The 27,392-nt window shown below is 37.6% G+C and overlaps 1 protein-coding gene across 3 annotated transcripts in view; it reads left to right on the top strand.

Annotated features, from left to right (window-relative positions):
• The window catches only part of LOC145996570 (very long chain fatty acid elongase 7-like), a 108,434-nt gene that overhangs the window by 49,420 nt on the left and 31,622 nt on the right, over window positions 1–27,392 (top strand). Inside the window, exons 1-2 of one of the 3 annotated variants that reach the window (XM_083133082.1) lie at window positions 13,126–13,248; window positions 26,687–26,826. In XM_083133082.1, coding sequence (XP_082989208.1) covers window positions 13,175–13,248; window positions 26,687–26,826 — 214 coding nt within the window. In that variant the 5' untranslated portion in view covers window positions 13,126–13,174. Of the gene's footprint in view, window positions 1–13,125; window positions 13,249–17,389; window positions 17,472–26,686; window positions 26,827–27,392 lie in introns of those variants that run through there. The other 2 variants (XM_083133092.1, XM_083133072.1) reach the window with 2 other exon arrangements.

The raw sequence follows: 27,392 nt of genomic DNA, 5'->3' as shown, positions 1-27,392 counted from the left end.
TTATAAATGAACATCAAATTGAAAAGGAGGTAAAAATGTAGCTTGATTTATTTTACTTCGCTTTTCTGCAACTTTTGGCAAATCGCGAAGTCGAGGATGAATGGTGATAAGATGGACAGTCAAAACCAGGCATAGACAGAACATGGCACAAGCACCATTGGTCAAGAGTCCACACGCCAGGGCCTCGTTAGTCTTCAAAATGCAGTTCAGGATGTACTGAATGGGAGAGATGTTGATATAAGAGTGTCTTCGCTCGCCCCTTACACCCAGCTAAATTATCTTTAAGGAGAAACCGCGTCCCTTCGCACTTAGTCATACCCCACACATCAACATTTCGAAATTCCTCATAGAGCCTTGTTGCAAAATATGGACATATAGTTAATTAAGCAGTGAATTTCAGATCAGTCTCAAGGAGCAACTGGTACTATATGTCGGGACGTTCTTCTTGCTCGTTCGAGGCCATCTTATCCTTTGCTCACGGGGGTCTGCCCCATTGCCCCCCCCCCCCCCCAACTATGTTTCTGCAAGGACCGCTCCCTTGAATATCTCTTTAAGAAAATCTTTGTCCGGTTCCGAAAATTTCATTAATTTTTTCCTGCTTTGTGTTCAATGTCAACTACATATTATAATGACGGTGTCATTTTTGCTTATCACAAGCTCCATTTGAAGTTCAAACTTTCTCTGAAGCTGTGAATGTCGATTCCGCCAATGTGCCGTGATTGTGGTAATGCTTCGATGACTCAGAACCGTAAGAGTTGAGCACGTGGAGTTTCCTTTCCTTTGATGTGTCCCTGGTACATCCAACATTGTTCACTTCCTGTACGTTTGCAATGCAAACCAGTTCCTTTGCGTAGCGAATTTACAGTTGCTATCGAGATTACATGCTGCAATTTATAGTGTCACTACCCCTCCTTCATCCCATTTACTGACATTAGTTGATCCTTTGTTACCAACATTCATTGTTGTATCTTGGGATCAAGTTTGGCAATTAAAGCTTGCATTTCAATAAGGAATGTACAGCACATCCTTATTTTCGAAGGATATAACCTTGGTTTTAGCACAGGGGGTTACTGCTGTTCTTGCAATTAACTTACGTCTTCCTGGATCTGATACAAAGCACAAGAGAAAACTTTGTAAGGCAGTTTTAGCGTGTTAGATTCAATAATAAATAAATAAACGCACCGCGGTGGCTCAGTCGGTAACGCGTCTGACTACCATGCTAAAGATCCCGGGTTCGATCCCCGGCCTGTTCAAATCCGGGAACTTTTCTAACGTTGGAAGCGGGTATAACGTCGAATAACATGGGTACCTGGGGGAAACCCTGGTGGGTAAAGGCGGTCAGGGGCGTGATGCTGATCACATCACCCCCACTCACGACCGGATCAAGAAAGTGTAGGGCATTATCCCCACACCCACACCCCCTATACGCCTTCATGGCGTGGTGCTAAGTACAGGGGAGCACTTTACCTTTTTTTCTCCCTGATGACGTCGTCGCCTTGTAATCAAGGGGTCCCCGGTTCCATACCCGTTGAAGGCGCATTGCACAGTAGTTCGGATCTCATTTGAAACTAGGTCCAGTGCATAAAGCGGACTTGAAAACAAATCCAACAATTCAATAAAAAAATAAGTTACTTTTATATGAATAGCTCTTTGACACATATCGAGGATAAATGAAAGCTTAACCAAAGCAAAGCACAAAACTCAATTTGAAATTTGTCGATACCAATCAAAAATAGCTTCCATAAAGCAAATCGACAAATGAACACACATTGTTAATACAGTGAATGAATGTTGCATGCCTGACTTATATACTTTGATAGGTAAATTTTGATATCAAAACCAAAAAAGTACATAATTGTGTTGTGTGCATACAGTATATATTTATTTCAACACACGAAACTACATCGAAACTGCGAGTTTATATCGAAACAAGATTTAAGGGAGATATTTAACCCTAATATTTATGACAGAACAAAGGGGGAAAGAGATTTATAAAGAATAAAAGGCTACAAATATGCTCACAAAATCGATGATATATTTCAACTTGTCAGATGCCACTCCTCCTATTGTTGTCCGGTAGGAAATCCTGACAACCACGGTGGGTGACAAGGAGAAGCAACACCTCTGTACAATAATTTCCCTTTTTTCAGTTCCGGTTCAAGTTACTTTTCATGACAAAAGGAGCTTCCTGGTTTTAAAGGATGCCGAGGTGAAAGCACGTTTTGGAAGTAAGGCAACGTGAAACTTTTATCATAATGCAGCTGGTCCAGTCCGTCCGTTGGTTATTGTTGCGTGTTGTACTGGAATCAGGGAGAGCGAGAAACACAAGCACCAAACACAAGGCGATTGGACCTTGGTACACATATAACTCGGTAGATTCAAACAATGTACATGTATGTTATTTGTGAAACTGGTCGAAGGCACCATGGAAAGAGTAATCCAAAGATAAGTTGAGAATTGCGATTGACTTGGCTAGCCAAAAAACTTCAGGTGTTGGAAGTCTAGCCTCAACTAAGTATAATGTAGATAACTTGCTTCCTACAGGGTGCTTCAAAAGTCCCTTAACACCCACCCCCCCCCTCTATAAAATGTAAAGGAGTTAGACTGGGTACAATTGGTCATCATACGCGTGAGGAATGCATCGAGATCGTACTGCTGTCAGGGGAGAGAAGTTCACATGTCATTTAATCAACGACACCGCCAACGAGATCCAGTGTGTCGCATGTGATATTTGCACAATTACTCCAAAAGTTCCGGGAGACAGGATCAGTCAACGCCAGGCGCCGATCAGGATGTCCCAGAACTTCCACCGACGCGTTGGGAGCATTCTGGCGCTGTTTTCTCACACCTGGGTAATGAAATTTGTTACAATCATGCAGTCATAACTTTTTCCTGATTAAAGATAGGTTGGAAAAACCTTCACCATTGCATTTCTCGTGAAATTCTAGCCTGATTTGATATATCACATCACCCCTTTCCCATTTAAAAAAATGGAGTTGAATTCAATATGGCGGCCGTCCGTTTGGAACACACCAATATGGTTCCCCCTAGGCCTAATCTGTTTTTAACATGACCATAAATACTTTACATTTTGTACTACCCTATAGTTTGTATGTGAACATTTTGTTTTATTGCTAGCCTCTTTTGTCTTTCTATAGGTTAATTTGCCCTAATGAGGATGAATGGTGAATTGATGGTAAATTTAATGATTTTATTATTACATCTGGCCACTTACTTACTGTAGTTAAATTCCTTCAGGCCATATTCTCAATACCAATTATAACAATTTTCGATTTGTTTCCATGAACTGAGCTGTTTTTTTCGTCCATAATTGATGTGGTGCCAACCTAACGTCACTTGTTCCTGGTGCTCCTGTATGCTGCATACAGTGATGTGCTTATATATTGCGAGGTTTCGTAGCTGTAGACGAGCCGAAGAGCATAGAACTTTGCCACTTGGCCAGTACCCAACTGCGAAGCCGAGATTACAAAAGTTGACTCATTACAATTCTTGTTATGTAGTTTTAAAAAAAAAACTGCGTTAGAGCAATATACGCCGTAGCGGCATTGCGTAGAACTAAAGTGATACAAAGAAAGGGAAACCGTGAATTGGAAGGTAATTCCTAAGCATGGGGTCTAGCCCAGACTTGCAGATGGGATCAAATGAATGCAGTAGTAATTGGGGAGAAGTAATGTATAATTATCTCGGCAAGCGCACTTGTTTCGCCCAGTGAGAATGTTTTAGGAGAGAAAGAAAATACTTGTTTAACGTGCACGTACACTGCTGTTTGAAGGAGAAAGTGTGTAGGGACGCGAAGAGTACACGCACATAAATACAACACACTCGCAGGAAGTAAATGCCAAGCACATGTAGAACATCAGTAGGCGCGTGGTCAATCTGGAACTTTTCTTGTTTCTTCTTCTTCATCCATCTTTCTTATCTTACTTTTTTCTTTCCTCTCCCAGTCTGTGTTTTCTTTTTAGTAGGGAGAAGTTTCAACATCAAGGTGAGCAGGAAGTATTGGAGGTCGGAGTGGGTTTCGGCGGCAAAGGCTCCTGGCTAAAAGAAAAGAAAATCGTAAAAGGTGATTCAACTTCTGGTAGTTCTTTCTGAGGAATACAGGGGTGCCCATAAGGGGAAGGATTATGGCGCAGGTCGCGCCATCGAGATTTGGGGGGGGGGATTGTTTACCTTCAAATAATATAAAATTCAACATTTATATATTTTTCCAAAATATATGTAAAAAGTGTACACCTTAAATGCACCATATCTAATCCATTAGATGAAAAAACAAAGAGTTCGAGGGTATTTTCGAATGGGTGGTGGTGGGGGGGGAGAAATATCCAACTCTTACATATTAGTCTCGTGGGTTCTGGGGTGGTGGTTCTGAATTAAACGTTGGGGGGGGGGGGGGGCAGTAACCAACAGATTATGGCGGGTATTTTAGTTAGAGGGGAATTGAGCATTACATTGAGGGGGATATCCAATTCTTGTGTATTACTATTGTCTTATACTGTTGCGAAAATTCTGGTGTGGAAACTGAGAATTAATTTTTTGGAGGAGGCAATATACACTCTTCAATATCAACAGTAAGTCTAAAATTAGCATGGAAATTTTTGTGGGAGGATTGAGTGTTAAATTTAATGGGGGAGATAGAAAGCTCTTGATAAAGTGTTAAATCTTAGATTGTCAATTCATTTCTGTAGTGGAGAGAGAGTTCGAACATTAAATTTTGGAGACTGTATTTAGCGATATGGTATCCACATGTTATCGACACAGAACGTGCCAAAAGAGAAGCTGGAAAAGACTAGATATCTCGGGATCCTAAGAAAGTATTGACACCCCATTAAATTAATATTCTTGAAAGCCTGCAAAGAAATGGATGTATTATTCGCTCGCAATAATGTGTTGCGTGAATGCGTGTTTGGCGCATTATTGAAGTGAATGTGAAGTTTTATACTAAGACATAAGCGATATTCTCGATGTTAATTAATAACATCACTTTTTAAGATATAATGCTTTGGTTAGTATCCTGCTAATTTAAAGCAGGTGCATCATTTGGAAAAAAAATACATCGAATCCGCATTTCTAACTTCATGTCACAGGAAAATTTTACTTTAACCAGTTAACATTTGCAATGAAGGTAGAATCCACTTAATTATTGTTATGAGTTACTACATTTTATATATACCCCAAGAAAACGTGGGCGGGGCGGGGGGGGGGGTTGAGTTCTTTGAAAGAAAAACGTATTATGTTTCTAGCTAGGTTTCTGTAATGTCTCGCGAAACAGAATCGGTCACGTGGTTGGAGCATGTTATTTGGTTTGCCAAGGTTAAATTTCCTATCTTTATCTTAAGTTGTGGAACAATTTGTGTTAAATACTCAAATTGTGAGTTTTATAAACCCACTCACAAACACTATCTATATGCATATTTACATAATTCAATTTACTACATTTAACCAATCAATGTCGAACAATAAAAAATATGGACAGTTTAACATGGCATTTCATTCAAATAATCATAATTTATTATGTATTAAACAAAAATATTTTGTGGGGATTATGATGAACTATTTTTGGGGCGTTCTTGAGTGATAAGCACCACTGTTTATGGAGGAGGTGCAGATCAAGTGTGTTCAGTAAAGCTGAGAGAAAATTTACTTTCGGTATACACGCTGTCGTAATTAAATACTCTGTGTGGATTACGATGTGGTTTGAGGGCACGAATGATATGATTTTTGGGGTGGGGGGAGAGACATGATATGATTTGGGGGGGACGCATGACATGATTTTGGGGGTATTGCGTCATTGGCCTTGGGGGGTGGGGGTGGATGGGCACCCCTGGAGGAATATGTTGGCCTACGTAGAAGCTGTACAAAGCAAACGTCTTCGGCTGGGGAAATTGGGCCAGCCACTTCGTTCAGTTTGACATCGAGATTAATCGTGACAATGAACGTGGAAAGACTGACTCCAAGAGTTTTACGTTTATATAAAATAGCAACGTTTGATTAATTTTGGCGTTACACCTACACTAGGTGCAGGGACGTCGAAACTTATTTCGGAGTGGGGGGGGGGGTAAGTTCTTAAATCCACCAACATTTTTTCTAAATCTATTTTCATATATATATATGTGTGTGTGTGTGTGTGTGTGTGTGTGTGTGTGTGTATGTATGTATGTAATTTATATTATATTTTAGATTAAATTAGAGATGCTACTCCTATCGTCCTCTCTGCTCTAGATAATATAATTGCACAAACAAGAGGTGATAAATACATTAACCAGCTAATTGATGCTCTGTTGACGTATTCAATTCCATTTATTCTTACTGTTATTTAAACTGTGATGGTATGTGGCCTATACATTGGGGCAATACCAGCTTCATTGTGGTCACATCACGATCTAGAAGAGGGGCTCCTTAATGGTATATCAAAGTTCTTCATTGTTCAAGATCTTTTTTAATCATATAATTTAAATATATAAAATTACCAATGGCTAGAACAAATTTAGAAGAACGTAATGACTGGGAATAGAAACCAACCTTTTGAGAAGCCCTTGCATCGCGGGTTCTTATAAAATATACTGTTCTGATTTCAACACGTTTATCGGAAGTGAGCTCTCTACCAAGACTAAGACCGATAAAAGTGTCTTCGAATCTCCATACCATTTCTTAAGCTGAAGCTAAGGAGACACTCCGCACACGTAAGAACAACACACAACCCCACAGAGGATTATACTGGCTGTGGGTCCAGGCGCCAGAGCCCTGATGGGAAACGTACAATAGAACCACGGGCAAAAGAGCTCCCGCGTGGAGGGGAGGGGCAGAGTGGAGCATGCTTCCTTGTGGCCCGAGTTGAACCGGTGGAGAGACTTTTGAACGAAGGTTCTTTTCCTTGTGGTCGCTCTATAGTTGTTGTTTTTTTTTTCCTTGTTGTAGGGCTGTTACGTGACATTGTTGACCTTGCTTGTGGGTACCTCAAAGCTATAACCTGGTTCAACAGCGGGTGAAAGAACATGCCAGTGAGAAATAATATTCCAATTTCCAACTGTAACATTAATACCGATTATTGAATTAAAATGAATAAAGAAATGTTGCGGGAGTCCAGTATAATGAAACTGCTTGTCACCGATATCCTAGACTGTTCTCTACCCCGCTCTTTTCTTCGATGTACCAGGGTTGCCTACATGCAAGGAGCACATTCTCCACCGGGCCCCTTTTAACAGAGTCACCCAGTACATCTTTTCTTGTTCTTGCTGTTAGCCGAAACTTCAGCCCACGTTCATTGACGAATGGAAAGTTTTTTCTCAAATGTTATTCTGTTATTCAGAACCAAGAATGAGCAGAAAAAATAGTACAATAGTTTATGGCACAACTGGGGGGGAAGACCATATTGCCCCCCCCCCCCCCCCTGTTCCGACGTCCCTGACTAGGTGTGTGGTCGTAATATCATCGACACTGTGCAGTTGTTTCCATTCAGCAGCACAGACTTGCAATGACCCATACTTACCTCAAAAGTAATATTGGAGTACTTGAACACTAACGTTTAAACGTCTAAATCTCGCTCATTTACCTGCTCCATTTAGTTTATAGCTATGCTGAAAGAAAGGGATTTTCGATGCAACCCAAATTAGTTTAAGCATCCTTATCGACCAATTAGTATCTCACTCTGATGCTGACTTTTCATTGGTGGTAGAAAAGACCCTACTTAAGAATATACCATTCTTTCTAGGCGTAAATAGTTTCTGAATGTTGATTCATTACAACATGCTGAACCATCGAAGGGGCAGGGGACACAGAAGCCTTCTTTGGATACACCTTTTCTTAAGCAAATGTGGTTTTCTTAGTGTAGTTCATTTGATAAATTTACTATTCATTGATTGTTTGATTTAGTTTATTTTACTTCGCATTTTGTGCCTCTTGGCTAATTTGCGAAGATGGGGATGAGTGATGAAATTGATGAATGGACATTCAGAAACAACCAAGCCCGAGCGGGATTCGAACCCGGGACCCTTGGCGTCGCAGCGCGATGAGCTAACCACTCGGCCACAGGGTCCGGCAATTTACTATTTATATTTGCATTCAAAATGCTCTTCAGAATGTGAACCTCCCCAGAAAATATCTGTGCTCTTAATGTTACATTTTATATTCTTAACTCTGTGACATTTCTTGAAATATTTGGCAAAGACGATTCGATACGCAAATACTTATTTCTTCATTGTTTTAAAAAAATGTGGGGGTAATTGTTCATTTTACCACCTCCAAATCAGGGCTTCCAAAATGGCATAACGGAAAATGCTGTCGCCTTGTGATCAAGGGTTTCCGGGTTCGATCCTCGGCGGAAGTGGATACCATTTTAAACTGTAGTTTCCCCGATTAGCCTATCTGAGCATGGGGTGGACTTTCTTGGTTGAATACAAACTGCTTACAGTTACATCAAGTCGTCTACGTGAATCATATGCTGATGTCCCCACTGTCGCCTTCGATCACGTGAGACTACTTTTCCCTTGATCTTTGTCCTGGCATTGCCAGCACTGGTCCTACTCTTACAAGCATTGCGGAGTTTCAAACGAGAACAACAACTTTAAAGAAAACTTGTTTCATTTTCACGAAAGAAAGTTAAGATTAAGAATCTTGGAGCTTTTGATTCAACATGCTGGAAGGAAGATTCCTTTGAACATTTCCGGGTGTGCTGCATCCAATCCAAGTTACACTTTCACCGTCTCAAGGGTGACGTCGGTGCACAATATTGACCTCCAAAACAGTGTTGCCCTGTGGAAAAGTGGATCGGAAGAAGGTGCATGAGATTTAAACTTTGTTGAGAATTTTGACCTGAGTGCATTGCGGTTCCACCCAGAAATAAGCGCAGTTTCAATAATTTCTCCACGAGAAATGTCTTCTGAAGAGGTCAACGGTTTTGAATGTTCGATTTCTGTTACTTTTACTTTGTTAATACTTTTATTGAATTTTCATTTATACGCTCCTCACAAAAAGTTTGGAATATTGCCTTTTAGGTACAAGAAGTTTTGGATATTATTACATTTGGCAATAGGTGATAGGCATATGTCGGTCGGTGAAAAGACGATAACGTCCACCAGACAGATACCATGTGTTGTTTAATTCCAAGGCCGTGTCTATCGCCTATTGTCTATTCCAATCTTTTTACGAAGAGGGTATAATTTCCTTCAGTTACACGCTATTCCTCTCTTCATCCAAGGTACTATACCAGTAAGTTTATTACACTCCTCATCTAACTCAAGGCCGTATGCATTCCAGAATTTTTTGACGAAATTAGGAAACTAGAATCTTAGTCCAATTTTTAAAATAATCTATCATGATATTTTGAATGATTTTAAACAGTTAGAGTAGAATGGAACTTTGTAAAAATATATTATTTAACTATGTCTGATACTAAACTTTCATACCTACACTATGTGCAGGTCTGTAGCTAGACGAAACATCAAACTCAGGTCCCATGACTTTTTTGTTTGCATCTTTCTAAATTCTCTTTCACAATTTACTACCTTCCTGGGTAGAATATGCTAATTGCCTCCCCCATATGTGTAACTATATTTTTTTATCAAAAACAGTTTTCCACAATATTTTTTAAAAAATGTAAATTTGCATCTATTTGAGGTCCATTTCTAATTTTATTTTTAATTTCTTCATTAACTGGCGAAGATCTGCATGTGTGTAGACTGAAAGTGAGAGATGGTTGGCAATAAAATTAAAATATATGTGCCTGTGCGTAGGGACAGGAAGATCGAACATAAATTTGTATTGGTGAAAAAGTTGAATGAGCCGAAAGTTGAATCCAATGATAGTTCACCCTGCGTGATTGTTCCACCTGTATCTATCCCATCTTGGGTATACATTTAATTTGAAAGCAAGATAAAACTTTTCAGCTAAACCACAAAACAGAAGCTTTCCCATACCACTAATTGTCCCACATTTTGCTATGAAGCAACACAACTTCCTGTACGCTCCATTGTACTTGAGGCGATCACGTGTTCACGAATCATCCTATCTTAGTTGAATGGGGCAGGGCAAGGGAATCATGAATTTTGCAGCATGTGATGACACTTTTTAGTCCATTGTCTCATTACGGTTTGGGCACGAATCTTTTTTTGCATTGAAAGCAATGAGATTCACACGCGTGAATATTTAGATCTTCCATTAATCTTTTTTACATTGTCATTGATGTTACGTGTGTGTGTTGTTGCGCGTGTGACCCGGCGACAAACCTGGGATGACTTTCCACTTGGAAAATGAAAGTTATCGCACGGTAGTAGCCTATTTCTACCTTACTCCTCTACTGAGATGAGTGTATAGCATGCTCGGCCCTAGTTGGACATGAAAGGCTTGAAAGTCCTTTTTAATTCATTTTGTTTCACTGGGAGTTAGTTACAATACTTAATTATATTTCAGTTCACACTTTAGCATTCCTTCAGGCATCGCTGTTACCACTTCGCAATAAGGACAAGAGTGGAAATTACTATATTAATGCTCAGCTGTGTCTTGGATTAATAATAATAATAATAATAATAAATCCTATGTGCAGTGGCGTGCCCAAGGTGGGGTTGGTGGGGGTTAAAACCCCTCCTTTTGGTCCAGTATTTCTAAAAAAAGAACGTCAAAGGCAGGAAAATATGGCAAAATGAGGACTGACTACTTAGAAAATGTACACATAACCCCTCCCTTTCGAAAATCCTGGGCACGCCACTGTCTACGTGGTGAGCGCTATCTTCTGGAGATTGAACAGGGGTCCCGGATTCGAATCCTGGCCTGGGCATGGATGTTTGTGAGTGTGTATTCATCACTTTCATCATATCTTCACTCATCCCCATCTTCGCAAATTAGCCAAAAGACGAATTAAAAGCAAATCAATTCTGGAGATTGAAAAGAATGGATTTGTACAAATTACTAAATGATTACTCTGCACAATGGATTGTTTCCGTTCGACTGAAAGTATTCTTTAGGTTACAAAGTTTCAAGTCAATGATGATGAGCTGATGAACTTGATAAAGAAACACTCACAATGAACACCCAAACCCAGGACGGGATTCGAAAAACTGAATCACAAATATGTTGATTCCAGTATCACATTAAACTGCTGATGATACACATTTGGTGGCATCAAAATACACAGAAAAATACAAAAAAAGAGTTCTTTTATCAGCTTCTGTTCCGCGTGATGCGCTGAAAATGCATCAATTAAACAGGTCAGAAACAATCATTTCAAGTAAAACCAAATTACACGTTTAAATGTGTCGGTTGATGCGTTTCTACGATTAGAACCGTGCTGAAAATAATACCCTCGTCTTACACAATTAAGTTATTGAGACAAGTCTTATTTGCCCGAGGTTGGTGCGGGAATAAATGTTTAGCCTCTGGCAGTGGATTTTCTGAACATAAAGTCACGGAATAGCATTAAGACATGCAAAATGTGGAGTGGCAGAGGTTATTAAGGTGCGACTTTCATGTGTTGATGGTAACCGAAATGGAATCTACAGAGTTTGGGAGAAAACGCACACTCTCACGCGATAACTTGCAGGAGGATTGCGAATAAAAAATATAAAAGGATCCTCTATCGACTGTGTTACCATGGTTAAGGAACAGTAGTTTGAGAATCAAAGTTAACACAGAAAGGGGGGGGGGGGCACAGTCCCTAGTTACGCGTGGGAGGCGGGTCAAGAGGACTGTGCTCCCAGGCCCGAAGGAGCAAAAATTTGAAAATAGCAAACGTCGAGGGACCTCGTGAATTGTTAATTTGCAAAGAAATAGATGTAAAAAATATCCTTACCGGCTTTGCTCGCAATACAATCATTTCGATAGCACTCGCGTGAAGTTTAAACTTACTCCTTAAAGACAGATATATGCGATTGTATCATAATCTGATGTGCAAGGTACAGTCACGGACACTGCCTGCTTGTAATGAATACATTGACTTTCAATGGAATCGTTACAAGCCGGCAGTGTCCGTGACTGTACACTAAATGTATATGTAGTTTTGAAAATCGAAAAGGATCAAAATAAGTAAATGTTTTGATGAAGGAATCATGAAAATACACAAAGATCAGCTGATTGCCTTATAATTTCCAAAGCATCTGGTTAATTATTATAAAGATTGAAAGATTGGGTGGTGTGAAGATACGCGAAAAACTTTTCATGAAGATAATGCAAGAAATGTTCATATCTTAAAATTTAAATATTCTAGTTATTAGAGTTCAAAAATGTGATATAGTATTGCAAGAAAAACTGATTTTATTATATCGAGTTAAGATTACGTGTAAATGCATAAACATTTTGTGTATCAACGTAACGTACAAAAACATATATATTTTTAAAAATAATACATATAAAGTTCTGCCTCTAGAAAGTTGCTACCCTCTGTTTCAAGAAGCATTCTAAGACTTGATTCGAGATGGAAAAAAATATAACGTGGAAAGGTAGATTGTCCAATTTTACTATAGAGATATGGATAGTATAAAATTATACTTGGAACTCGGAGTTTTATCGGAATGATAAGGAAGTGCTAAAGAATAACTGAAAGGATGATACTCTTTCTGGGTAAGTACTAGTTCGAATCCCAGGAGCCACCTGGTGGCCAGTTTCAAAAGAAAAGCTTAATAAACGTTGAAAAGATCTACTACATCCAAAATTAACTTAGAATGAGAAAATTGCTTCACAGAAGGTTAGCAAATTCTGCGATAGAATCTAACCTATCAATTATCTAACATTTTTTTCAGAGGTATGTCGAAAATAAGTTTTTTTTTTTTTTTTAAAAAAAAAGCTGATCCCATGTCACTTAGTTATTACGTTGAAGACAAACCCATTAATAAGTTAACATTTCCAAATGGAACTTCCCAATACACTTCAACCTGTTACGTAAGGAACATGCTATTAAACACACACATTCCTCTGAGATGTCTATCCTTGGACGGGCACATACATTTGCAAAGTCCGAAAGTTCATCGGAAGATCACCTTGAAATTTTCATTTTGTTGGAGGGACCGGTCTCTTACGGTAACATTCACTGTGTTACGATTCAGCACGATTGGCTGCGCGGCTGTTGTCCTTGGTCTAGCCAGGAAGACATTTTGTGGCTAGAAGCTTCTGTAAATTAGATTGAATTCTGAACTCATTCAGTAAGAGTGGTTGCAAAGAATTGTGCACCATGCTTACAGCGTCTGACGAAGTTTATTCCCAAGTTAGGAGGAATTCCTTCATCAGCTCCTTGATAGACAAAAGGTTAGTTACCTTAGACTTGTAATTATCTAGGCACATTTTGTAACTTCTATTAATATGAAACCGAAATTATCTAGGCAATACGAAATCAAATTTCAGTGACTTTCACCGCGAAGTTTTTCTCAATAAAAATACCACAAGAAATTAACATAGTTATAAGGAAAAACAGTATTATATGAGGAAAAATTCCACAGAAAATATTAAAATCTATTCAAGCAAAGGTATAGGGAACTTTTTAAACTTGGTGGCAGTGCATTTGTAATAAGTGAACAAATTGCAAATAAAAATGCGTGTAGTGATCGGATAATCGCGTTTGTAATTATAATGCTATTGAGTGTGTGTTTTGAAGTGGTTAAAGCCAGCTGTTAGATTTTGTTATTAATGAATTGCAAAAATTTCGCGCCGGGCCTCCTCGATGCCGTAGACGCCGACCTCCGTCGAGGAGTGGTTAGCACAGTGTGCTACCTCGTCAAAGGGTCCTGGGTTCATATCCCTTCGTCAGTTTCATCATATCACTCAACCTCATCGTCGTGATTAACCAAAAGTGGCAGAAATGTGACGTTAATTAACATAAATAAAAAATAAAACCAATTTCATTCCAAATTTATTGTATCCCATTTGACCTTGGGGAGACTTTTTTATTAGAACCACCAGATGAGTGAATATCCAGCATAACTGCTATTTTTTTCTACATTTCATACAGTTAGTGTACTGAAATGCATACTCTAATTTATTAACTTTTACATGCCTCGTTCAAGAAAAAACTTTAAAAGTTAGGAAGAAATGTTAGTCTCAGTGTTTGTGTGGTATCTCGCAACAAGCTCTAATTTTTAGAATTACGAATTTGAATTTAAAAATTTGGGTGCGCCAGCACTTAGGCTATTTTGCACCCTTCACATTATACGGGGGCTAGCCCCTTATTACAAATAACAACTCTAACGTTGCATAATTAAAAATCTTAAAATCTTCTGGCTTCTGGTACACCAATTTTGTTCAAACTACATGATAATGACCAAATAGTCATATGAAGTGAAAACTCGTTACAATTATTTACATTTTATTTACAACTTAAGGAATGACATTTATTGTTTTCCATTGTTTATTGGCAACCTCATATCCATTTATCTCGTGTCGTAATTGAAACGAGACTTACATGAGAATGAAACTACTTTGATCTGCGGACCATATATCGGCCAAACACCACGGCTAGAGAGGTATGCAGCTATTCTTTCAATTATATTTATTTATGAACGCGGTAGGAAACATTCATTTTCAGGAAGTGAGTCTGCAGTAGTTTTTTTCATTCGCGTGATATTTAAGCTACTTTGCTTTCTGAGATAACATGGTATGACATCAGAGAAAGGAATGCCTATTCATATTTCACAAGGAGTCAGACATCCTACTTACTCATGTTTCTAAGGGAATGCAGATATTATGCTTAGATAAACAAAAGACGAACGCCCGTCTCTCCTTACACGCTAGCATCTGGTTGAAATGCAGAATGTGCGGAACTTTTGCATTTGTGATGTCATCAAGAGTTTCGATATAAAAATTATATTTTCTGAACGTGTAAAATCCGTAAATTGTTTTCGACTAAATGACATGAAATCCCTACTAGGCAAATGAACAAATTATAATCCAATAAATATTTGTATATTTTTTGCTTGGCGTTACTCAATGGATTGATTGATTGATTTCATTTGTTTTAGTTTGCTTTTCTGCCACTTTGGCTAATCGCGAAGTTACTCAGTGGAGAGGCGCATGGTGGTAAATAAGGGAATATTCGCGTCAATTATTTTCAAAAAAATAATAACGCAATAAATATTTTGTAAATAAAAATCTAAATTTGCACAATAAAAATAATGTAATTATAAATATAATTAGTGCACGTCGATTTGTACAATGATATTTAGTGATATTTTTCCATTGATATTCACTGCGAAATTTCGAAGATCCAGTGTCCCCCGGGCCCCCCTTAATGACGTCTCTGTTAATATACGATGTAAGTGAACAGTATATATAAAGAAACGTGATGTCATACAGTTACACAGATTTTAAAGCTAATCGTTTAGTTAATGGAACGTGCATTCCATTCCCCAAGGAGGAAAACGCTCGACTTTCATTGGTGATTAGCAAAAGCTTTCACCTTTCTAGTTAAATGTATACTTTGGGCATTCGTAGGTGGCCATAATGACAGGACAAACGCCGTCGTTTTTTCTTGTTTCTCGTTGCGGAAATTATGCCACGCAAGAGTAAACTCTTCTCTTCTTGTATCCTTTTTGTATCGGAACTGGTCCTATGGGCAACTAAGGCATTCACCTAAGCCCGCGCCAGATATAAATTAATGATTACTTAATAGTTCGCTAACGTGTTTGTGTTTCAGACCTGTGTGAGAATTCAGGGGGTGGGGATTCTTTCTCTGCTACCTAGGTAGATTCAGATGTTAACAGCAAATAAATATAAGCACTTGATCATACATTTTTACTATTTCTGTTATTTAGAATAACTGTAGCGAAACATTAATGAAACTAGCAAATATAATTTTCTCAAATACGCCCCCTCGTGGTGGCGTGGTGGTAACGCTATCGCCTTGTAATCAAGTTATCCGTGCACATACGTCCTAAGGCAGGCAAGCAAAGCACCCCCCCCCCAAAAAAAAAACACTGCTTCAGTTAGAAGTTGTCATGTGTTTGAAACAATCTATACCAGTCTCGCTTGTAATTATCAATCCTAAATTCAAATTATTGCGACTGAAGTGAAATTACAGTGTGAAATATATATAATTTTAGGATTATATTAATTTACCATGGAGGCAACCCAACCCCCCTTCTTGACCCCTTCCAGATGCCCATGATCCTGGGTTCAATCTTCGGTAGAGGCGGATGGTTCGGATTACACTTTAATGTGTAGGTCCAATCCCGATTAGGCTATCTGAGCATAAGAGTAGACTTAAATAATAAAAAAACTCACATAAACACATAAAAGTGAGATCTTTTGTTCCAAGTTGGCGTTAACAGCCACAACCTGCGAGATTTTTACATAAGAGACATCTAGGTAGTACCAGATCGGAAAACGAGTTTTACTCTTGATCAGTTTGATCAACGTGCAATATTAACTTTCTCCCAGTACTGTCCGCCAAGACTTCGTTGATTTAGAATGAGTATTACAGAAATTGTTATGACCTTTGCTGTGTTCTGAATTTATATTTCGCTGTGGACCTAGGACGCCACCTTCGAAATTTCACTTTTTTCACCAGATGGTGTGATAATAAATTTCAATTATTGTAGATAATGTTCATCGTGGGATGAAGTATAAATGCAATCGGAGAGGTAAATGAAATAGGCAATAATAGTTCTCTATAATATAAACATAAGTGCATATATGATACTGGTTTACTGAAAAGTCATGAAAACCGACCATTTCAGTGTGGGTTCAGTTTATAAAATCTGTCACCAGGCGACTCTGAGGAAGACAAATTGCATGAAAAGTGTTGGAAGTTGACCATCCATTTTATTTTAACGTTGCAATGACGTTTTCTGACCTGTTCTGCCTTCGCTTGAATCCATGACAGCTCTGTCATAACTTCTAAAAAACATTTGCTAAGCAAAACTGGTATTTTTTTAAAAAAATACCGAAGTTAAATCGTTATGTACATATTGCTACATATGTAAATTTCGTTTATTGTTCGTAGTGTGCTGCAAGCATAAGCTACTACTTACATTTTTATTGCTTGCTTATCTCCTGAATGTGTATGAAATTCACTTGCATTAGGATCCGCATATCTTTCTTTCCAGATTGTGTGCAAATGCACCAAAGCAAATCCACTCATTTGTAGCAAATTGATTTTATCCCTTGAACTTCTTTGTGTGATTGTTTCTGCCTTTTCAAATAAAATATCCCACCTTACACGGGATTTTTTCTATTTAGAATGTACTCGTATAAAACCGTAAATTCTACTTTGCGGAAACATTTATGAATCTTAACACGAATATGCAACTTAATCTGCAGCACAACGCAAATAATCAATGGAAGTAACCGAATAGATTCTACACTAAAGCATTGGAGCGAATCTGCTGATAAAAAATAATTCACGGTCTGCGTAATGCTGAAAGAAAGAAATTCCTTTCTAAAAGTTCTACGTCTACGGATCACAAGGCATTTGTACAGAGAATGTCGTATTTCATTCCTGGCTACAGAGTTGTACAAAAATATCGTGCTGGGAATTTGTAAGTTTTAAATAATATATATATTTTGGGGGTAGAATACAGCAACATGCTGTTTCTTCTTGGACGTAAGTTGACTGTGAAAAGCAGAAAACTGCGCTGAACATATCAGAACCAAGAATGGTGGTGTACAGGGCCGGATTGATGCTGCAGCATTAGGTCCATTCTTGAAATAGGCCTAGATGAAAACAGACTAGAATTTTCCGAAAGCTGAACAGTTTTCTTTTGCTATATTAACCTGAAAATAAATCTTAGAATGAAAATTGGAGCCCCAATTTCGGACGCTTAGACACAGGTAGTAAATTTTTCACCTTGATGAAAGTTAGTTGTACAGAAAAAATCGACGGTATGCAGCATCAGGCCCAATCTAGTCTTAATCCGGTCCTGGTGGTGTATAAAGAGTGCAGAAAGGAGTGTGCTACTGGTAGTTTCTAAAAAAATAATTTAAATAAGGAATTTTTATAATTGATGGGTTTGTTAGCATGTTTCTTTACATTTACAGTCAAAGAATCTGTTCCAGTGCTTCATTGCTAATTATGAGACACTTTCAAATGGGATAATTATAAAACGAAAGGCCAATCTGTGCATGAAAGGAAAGAAATGTTTTGCACGTATTTACGTTGACAAAAGGTCAACTTTCAATTTTTTAAAACAGCTGTAAAAACTTACTTGCATGCACATCTGACTACAAAGTGTTTATGCATATTTGTACCTTTGAAAACAATACAACGTGACTACGCTTTACATTTCCTTCATCTAGATGTTAAAGGCCCCAGCAACTGTTCATATGCAATGCAACAAAAGCTTGACGCATCAGATAAGACGTGCGCACAGATTCGTGTTTGAGCTTGAGGTAGGTCAGGAAGGCAGCAGTGAAAGCAGTTGCGCAACATTCTTATGAATGTTCTCGAAGCAGCAGTTCTGATAGCAAACTTGCTGATCTACTTTCGCTAACATCGAACAATTTTTCGACTATAAAAGTCATTTCATGCAAATTATGTCACGCTTGATTTGTGTGCGGTTGAAGCAAGTCCATATAAAAATACGGTTATTTTGCACCAAAAGCATTTCTGCTACTTTTCCCCTTATTTTCTCTGGGTAGGCAGGATAAGTTTACGATTATGCTACACGTAGCATGTGCCCTAAGGCTCGCGAGGAACCAAAAGTTGTCCGAAAAGTTGTCAGAGTACAGGAAGGAAGGAAAGTTAGCGTGGCCAACCAGTCTATTCTACTCGTGCTTTAGAGAATAATTTAGGAGCTCTGCCCTTGCACGCACGAACATTCTCGAACAGAGGTGAAAATTTTGTGGGAGTGGATTAGAAACGTAAGTGAGGAAACTGTTAATAAATTGACATTTTTACAATTTGTGCTTGCTTAAACTGTTTATGACGTTGTCCATTCTAATTAATGTAAACATTAGTGTAACTAATAGTTTTAGTTGTCAATTAGTAATATTCATTTAACACTTAATCGAAGGTAAATATAATCAGAATTGGCAATATTGGCTGGTTCAAGACAATCTATTCTGGGTTGTACCTTTGAAGCCGACCTTCCAAAAAGACTTTGGCAATAATATGACAACCAGAGCTATGAATCCTATGTTCACCTTTATATCTCAGCTCCCCACTTGACGTTTTACTGCTCGATGCTTTGCTTGTAACTTTTTCCTTGTGTAGTTGACACTTTCGGCCGAGGTGTAGGCAGTCCACTTTAAAAAAGTCTAGAATTATTAGATCAAAACATAGAAGGTGTAGTGGAATTTATGCATGTTTATGGAGATAAATAACATTTAACATGGTAATAAACTGGGTGTACGAATACTTTTTGAGACTCGTTTTCATTGTCAAAATATCTTCAACTCAAAGGATAACATTGCCCTCTATCATATTTTAAAATGTTCTTTGACATTGTTGTCGATATCGCTTCGAGAAAATTGTTTCAAATGGAAAGTTCGACGTGTGCGTAAGTTGTCAGACTGAAGAGACATGTGACCATAGGCATAGTTGTGCCCGTCCGCTTGAGGGGGGGGGGGGGGTAGCTGGGGCTAACTTTATTCATGCTTTTATCCATTACAAAAATCATCACGGGCATTCTCCTTGGGAGACAGGTGATCCCCACATCATCTTATCCAAAGGAAGTGGAATTGATAAAAGGAATAAATACGCTATTACAGATGGTTGTAAATTTACTAAACACATTCCTTCTTTAGAATAAAGAAGCTATAATTTTAATATGTGATAATTTTAATATGTGATAATTTTAATATGTGATAATTTTAATGGTACTGCAGGGTTGCTACGCACCTGGAAAACAGGGAAATGTCAGGGGAAAATCATGGAAATGTCTGGGAATTTTGTAGATCGTTTGGAATTTATGTGCATTTTGGAGTCTACAAGCGAAAAAGTTGCAAAATGAACAAGTAGTTCACTCCCACTTCTGGATTCAGTTCTTGTGATTCCACTCTCAAAAAGGATTCAGTTTAGAACCTTGTTTCTTTAGTTCTTATGAGTGTCAGTCTTGTGCAAAATTGTGGTTCATTCGAATTTCTGTAATAAATTTTCACTTTTATAATACTAGATGTTAGAAAAAATATCAAAGTAAAACTTGCAGTCCAGATATCTGATTGATAACTATAGTACATTGACAATATATCATAATTATCGGAAAGGTTGGTGAAGATGAGGTTATCGTCTATTATTTTATAGATCTTAGTCTTGTTGGAATTCCCTATAAAATTACTATATGCAACAAAAAATTCTCCAGATGCTGTGTACTGATAAATGCAAGCAAAAGAGCAGCATTTTCTACGACACTATAAATGAAAAATTGTGTATGGTTTTCTAACTTTTTCTGTTTTTATATTGTGGAGTTCTGTGAAATCATGTATTTCTGTTACTTTGGCCTGAAGGCTAGATGCACGTGATTGTAGTACCCAATACAATTGATGCCGATTGCAATTATATATTTTCAGGCGCGGTTGGCTGTATAGCGCAAATGTGCAGTGAACCCCCAGTAATATACAAAATAAACAATAACTAAGAAGTTCATAAGCGTAGAGTGGCAAATTCTCTTAGTGAGAAGGAGAAACCGCGGGCCAGAGCCACTCAACTCCCCTCTAGTTCCGTTTCGTGCAAAGCCTCCGCTGAACCTCCGCAAGCCAACCCCTACCATGCTAAAAGCTTAGGACGGCTAGCAGAAGCTCGACGCGTACATATGGCGAAAATACATGCAGTCTGAGACTGGGGGAAGGCAGTCTCGTCAAAACGGACATGCGCAGTTCGTAGGATCACCAGCGAGCTGGAGTGAATCACGCTCTTCTCTCTTCCAGTGTTGCACTATGTGTTTCAATTTGAATTCATTTGGCATTCTCTTTGTATTATTTATATTTTACAATACGTATTAGATTAATGAAGAGGGTGTTATATAAATGTAGAGGTAACACCGAACGAAAGCTAGAAGTAAAGATGATGGGACAAATAAGATAAATATGATAGAAAACAACTTGCCTACACATTCAGAGTTTTCATCTTTAAGATGGAAACACTTCAGGTGGAAGGAGCCGAAAAGTAAAAAATAGCGCGAGGGCGAGGGGTTGCTTATCGGACAAGACTTGAACAACCTTTGGTCTTCTTACGTCAGACTAAATGCTTTCGTTGACATGTTAGGCTTTTTAGGTTTAGTTGTCTTAGAATATATACACTCAATTTTCGGGGCTTACCGTGCTTGACCAAAAATGTAATATTTGCTATTTATTCAAGCATAACCTAACAATGAAGGCATTTCGCATACGTCAGAAGACGACCAAAAAGTTGTTTGGGTTTCGTGCGATCAGTTATACTCTAGCGCGAGAGGGTGTTCGAAGGGACGCGCGCATTTAACTTTGTTACGTGTCATTGTCTCCATACTTGTTAGTTTGTTTTGAAGTGCATGGCTGGTGATTGAAATATATATGGCATAGTGATACGTTGAGTGAAGTGAGGTGTATTGGAAGGAGTGTAGTTGTTGCTGTGCGAGAAGTTAACATATTGCATAGAATAGAATCTAATCGCTTTGATTTAGCGATATACTTTCGAATAGTTATATAAGAATTATCTTGTAATCAAGGGGTCTTGGGTTCGATTACTGATACATACTCATTTTAGCAGGCAGAGATTTGTATTTTTTAACTGTAGGTTCAGGATCCAGTTCCAATAATATAGTCTATTTGACAGTAGTGGGACCAGAAAAGAGTTGGCAAGAGTGGAAGAGGCAAAATTGAGGCGAGAATATTTTCTGAATTCTGAGAAACCCCTAAATACAATACCATACGAAAATCTTAAATTAAAATGATCGCCCCCTACACACACACTCCTTGGTGCTGTCACTGTTATCTGAACATAAAGCAAATTAACTTTGTCAGTAATCTACCAGCCAAAATTTGATAATTTTCCCAGTACTATCTCTACGAACAAAAGCGTGTAGTGTCTCAAAAGGTTTAGATAAGTCCACTTTGCATAATTTTGGTGAACCCCCAGGAAAATTATGCACGAGCCGCGCCTGTATATTTTACTCTTCGAATTTTCACGTGTTCTTGTGTGTGTAGAATGAAATTTGCTTTAAAAAAAAGTTGTGAAAGTGAATATTCATAATAATTGACGGATTATATATTTGATTGAAAAACACAAGGTTCAAAATAAAAAATCATGATAAACGTGCCTGGAAAAAAATCATTTTTGGACTGGAAAACCTGGAAATGTCAGGGAATTTCATAATAAAAAAAATCGTAGCAACCCTGCACTGAACAAATTATAATGCTGCAAGGCATTTAAAAGCACAATCTACATAGGTATTGGAATAGTAAAAATTTAAATTTCCTTAATTTCTATACAGCGAAACTTCACATTTTCCTAATTTTACTACAACTGAGAACCACTTGTGACTAGATTCGTGAAGAAAACTTTAAGATATCAAACCAATTACGTATCTAAAACTTCAATAGAAGTGCACTGTTTTTTGCACATCTGTATAAATTCCTGATTTTTTTTGTCTTGTCAACTAAAATTTCCCTTTCTGTATTTAACAGCACTGGCGTACGCAGGGGGGGGGCTGAAATTGTGAGAAAATTAACATGTTCAAATAAAAGCAGTGAAGAACTCGAAGGAAAAACAGAGTGGTAAATGCAAATCCCCTTTAAAATGACCCCCGATCGCTATATTAAGAATGGAAAGTTCTAAATATACGTAATATCACACTGCACCCCTTGAAATCTATCCACCTTTACAATTTCAGCCCCTCCAGAAAAAAAAATCCTTCGTACGCCAGTGTTTAACAGTGATATGGAAGAACATTTATCTTGCCCATTGTTGACTTTAGTCATGTTTTAATATATCTCATTGTAGAAAAAGACAGTTCAGCTATAGGCGAAGACACTGGCAGTCTTCCGTAAATATATAAGAAATCAAATCTACGTCAACTGAAAATTATCACCAGGGTGGGATTTATGATTTTATCAGAGGGGGGGGGATAAACTTAGTTGGTTTGCTATCTCATTAATCTTATAGATGTTTGTAAAAAATTCCCCAGAATACTATTTATTAGGCTGTAATAACATTCCGTTCATTTAAAACTCGCATGTAGATATTTTTTCCAATATACTTAGGCTTACCATACGTCCGGGAATAGCCCGAACAGTCCTGCTTTTTTAGTGCTGTCCGGGATTGCAAAATGTCCGGGGTTTTCAGAATCTGAACATGATATAGCTACCGGTATTAGAATATTCACGACCAAAATTTATGACCGGCAACAATCGATTATACCGTTTCTGATTTACAAGGGAGTACACAAGTTATTAATGCAATTGTAAAAGATGCCGTAAATATTGATGACCTATTTGATGAACAAAGTAATTCAAAACCAAAAGGTAGGTTGTGGTTCAAGTTCTGAAAAAGTACCAGATACTATTAAAGAGAAGTGGCAAGCAATTTTTAAGGCATTTCAAAAGACTGATATTTCACGTAACAACATTTCTAAAATGGTTGAGTTTGCTATGTCTTTGCCTGGAACATCTGCTCCAGTTGAGATAGTATTTTCAATTATGGGGAATATTTGGTCTGCAGAAAGCGGTAGACTTCTAAGCCCCGTGACAGGTTAAGTTTACAGCAGGTTATGTATTAATCCACTCGCTCAGCATCTTCTGTGCGAGTCTTGGCTCAACCACCGAGATGTTCATATCAAAGACAGTGAGAAAATCGGCAGTATTGCAGCGGAACTATATTCTGCGCGCACTTATCGGCCTGTATATGCGAAAAGTTGCTGCAAACTTAACCTGTCGCGGAGCTTAGTATCTGTTAAACATCTGCTGGAAGTTAAAATTAATTCAGAACTTTCATGTTGTGAATTTTTTGATGTTATTAAAACAAACAAACCATTTCTGAAAAAAGTCATGTCTAGTGAAAAGTACAACTGAGTCAACTAACAGATAATGCTACCTAGAACAGAGAGGCTTCCTAAACATCAGAAAATGTATTATTCAATTAAACATTTGAAAATTTATTGATTGATTTTAGAAAATAATGTTAATATTTTTTTGTACAATTTATAGTTTAATGTTCCAATAAAATGTTAAGGCTTTTAAGTCATTTCAATTTATTTTTTGTGAAAAAAAACAACCTGAAATTCAGCAGTAACGAGTTGATCGCGAATATGTCCTGGGTTAGACCAAAAAAAATATGGTAAGCCTAAATATACTATGCATTCTTATAATTTCTAATTGCTTAATATCTTATCTGACAGAAATCAACGCCATTCTAAGTTTCGTTGATTCAGATTATAGTCCAGTCCAGTATCGCCTATTGGCAAATCAGAGACCAAATAAGAATGAACAGGAACGTAAAGAAAATGCTTAACAAAATAATTTGTATTTGTGTGTGTGTGTGTGTGTATGTATGTATGTATGTATGTTGATTGATTGATTGATTTAGCTTATTTTACTTCGCATTTTGTGCCTGTTGGCTAATTTGCGAAGATTGGGATGAGTGATGAAATGATGAAATTGATGAATGGACATTCACAAACAACCAAGCCCGACCGGGATTCGAACCCGGGACCCTTGGCGTCGCAGCGCGATGTGCTAACCACTCGGCCACAGGGTCGGGCATATGTATGTATGTGTGTGTGTGTGTGTGTGTGTGTATATATATATATATATATATATATATATATGGGACTCTAAAATTAAGTACACTAAACTGGAACACTATAAGTATGGTATTATGACGCTTTCGGATCTTAAGAAAACTAAGAATTACGGACTATTACAAAATTGAGAACATCGTAAGTTACTGAATTATCGCGAAAGGTGGGATATTCTTGGTCTCTATGTAGGCTTAAGGATAAATTCATTTATTTATTAAAAAGAATTAACCATTTGTGCCTGAAAAGGAGGTCTGAATGAAACAGAATATAAAAAAGAACATGTACTAGAAGGATATAGAAAGTTGCTATTTGTAGGTGAAATATTATTTAATTAGAAAATTAGATTTTTAAATTAGGTTCGTCGACCAAATAACTTTTATGTAACCCTGGCCAGATGACTTTAAAAGAAAACCAATTATGACATTTGAAGCAGGTTTTATATGATTACTTTGCGTATGCATTCTTTAATTTTCTTTCTGAAATTCCATAGTCTAAGCTTGTTTGCTTGACGCTGGACTTTTACTATTAATAAACTCTCCAATCAAAAGGAATGATCATTCTGCTTTAATTTCACAAACAGTATGAGCACAACATCCAAGAATGATTTTCCGATAATTTACAATCTCCAAAAGATGATTAAGATTTCTTGTTACATAACCAGCAAAAGCACTTATCCTTCATGATGATCTTCCCATGTGTTACTTGAAACAACAAAGCTTCTTCTTACCTTTAGAAGAATCAATTTATCCTTAGACTCCAAGAGATAGATTCCTAGGGCAGCATCCTAGAAGTGATCCATCGACAGGAGAGTTGAACACAACTTTCAACTTCGTACAATGAAAAATCCAAATAAATCCCGTGCATCTGCATACATAGGTGACGCTGTGCAACGATTACAAAAGACTTCGAAAAGAGTAATTTCGCCAATGAACTGTAGTTATCACCATTTAATAAAGCAATTACACGCGATTGAATCGCTTCTACAGGATTGCGACACATTCACGTGACATTTAGGCGTACATCTTGAAATGGCCCGCACGCAATACAAATCCACAGAAACTAAATTCACTTCTTTGCACTGACGCCTTTCTTTCCCCATCAAAACTGCTATTCTGTTCAAGTCTCTACAATGACGGCTTCTCTTTTTTATGTTAGAAAAAACACAATTGTAGGAACTCATTGTTGAAAGGCTACATTTATGTAAACACTGGATGTAATGCCGCTATTGTTTGAATATAAGAATGTTTACCAATCGCTCCAAGGTGGAAGATCAGAAGAAATAACGGTGATGTATTTGATTTGAAATTTTATCCGGAACACATGGTTCCCGTAAAAAGGCACATGCACTTCAACTTTCATTTTATTCTACATTAGGACATAATTTGAACTTCTTTCCTTATGTGTGACTGCCACACCACAAGAGTAACATATGAAATTTTCATAATTTTTTTTTAAAAAATGTGGTTTCTCTTTCCTTAATTATTTTATTCATTTGTCACATGCGTTTGGAGGCTAATGTGTGGTTCTGGGGGGGGCTTAGCCCCCCTAGTCCCTACCTAACTACGCCTATGCATGCGACACGGGGATTTCACCCCTAAGTGACAAAGCGACACGATGCACGCTATTTAGAAAACTGCCCAGTCTGAGCGATACGGACAGCTTGTGTCAATGAGGTACGAAAGGTTGAATTTACGTATGAAGACTATCCAATTGATACGTGTTGCTTGCCGCATGTCTTTTGTCTTTTCGGTGTGAAACCTGACACTCACTGGATTGTTGTTTCTGAATGTCGATTAGTAAATTACATTCAAATTAAATTTTCCACATTTTCTTTTGCTCAAGTGTTACATAAATAAAACTATAGTTTTAATGCATTTTTTCTAATTTTTATTCGGGAGGACGAAGTTATTCAGTTGCCTTCAAGCGCCAGAATATTTCTATAATTATGAAGGTAATGTAATACAGGACATTGTTTTTTGTATTACTGTCGAAAACTTGTGCTGATGAAATGTATCAATTGATTTCTTTTTCCTTTCTATTTACAGATCGACAAAATGGGTGCCTCTAGTCAGTACATTGTGCATCCTGTTCTGTTCCATAGACTTCAAGCAACATTATGCCAGACTTCTAAGCTTGGCGAAAGCAGGATCGTCCGGTTACCATTACGTATTTGTTGATCTTGCTGGTAAGTTAACGAAAATGTAAAATTAGCCCATTTATTGTCTAATGAAACGATTTCATCCCAGTTTTAAATGCGAATCATTAGTTCTTTTCGTAAGATATTTTTAAATGTGCTAAACTTTTTTTTTAAGTCAGAATGTGAACTACGAATCTGTAAATATAACCTAAAATGAGTTTTTCTTTTGTTTTCCTCACCATGGCATAATAAGAAAATGTCGAAAAAGACACAAAAAAATGCCGGTGCTTGTTAGTATGGGGGAGGAGGACGCCAAATTATCTAGCTATACAGGGCTGCCTTCATTCACACGTTGCTTCTCTCTTCTTAGGTCTAAATATGTTTGTCAAGATTCCATTTTTGACAACTTCTAATTTATGTTCTTTCAACTGCTATATGATATTTATGTATGTATATCATATTCTATTATTTTGTTTTTAATGCGGCTACAACTTTGACAATTATAGGTATTACACACATTTTGAAGTGTTGGCAAAGATAAACTACTTTTCAGTAGGAAAGAGCAACAGTGCGAGCTTATTGGTAAGCCCCTCCTCTCCACTTTCTCCCTTATT

Source organism: Lepisma saccharinum, chromosome 1 (assembly GCF_977018435.1).
Source record: "Lepisma saccharinum chromosome 1, izLepSacc3.1, whole genome shotgun sequence".
NCBI classification, from domain to species: domain Eukaryota; kingdom Metazoa; phylum Arthropoda; class Insecta; order Zygentoma; family Lepismatidae; genus Lepisma; species Lepisma saccharinum.
The sequence above is the reverse complement of the archived record's forward strand: the minus strand, read 5'-3'. Positions and strand labels throughout refer to the sequence as shown.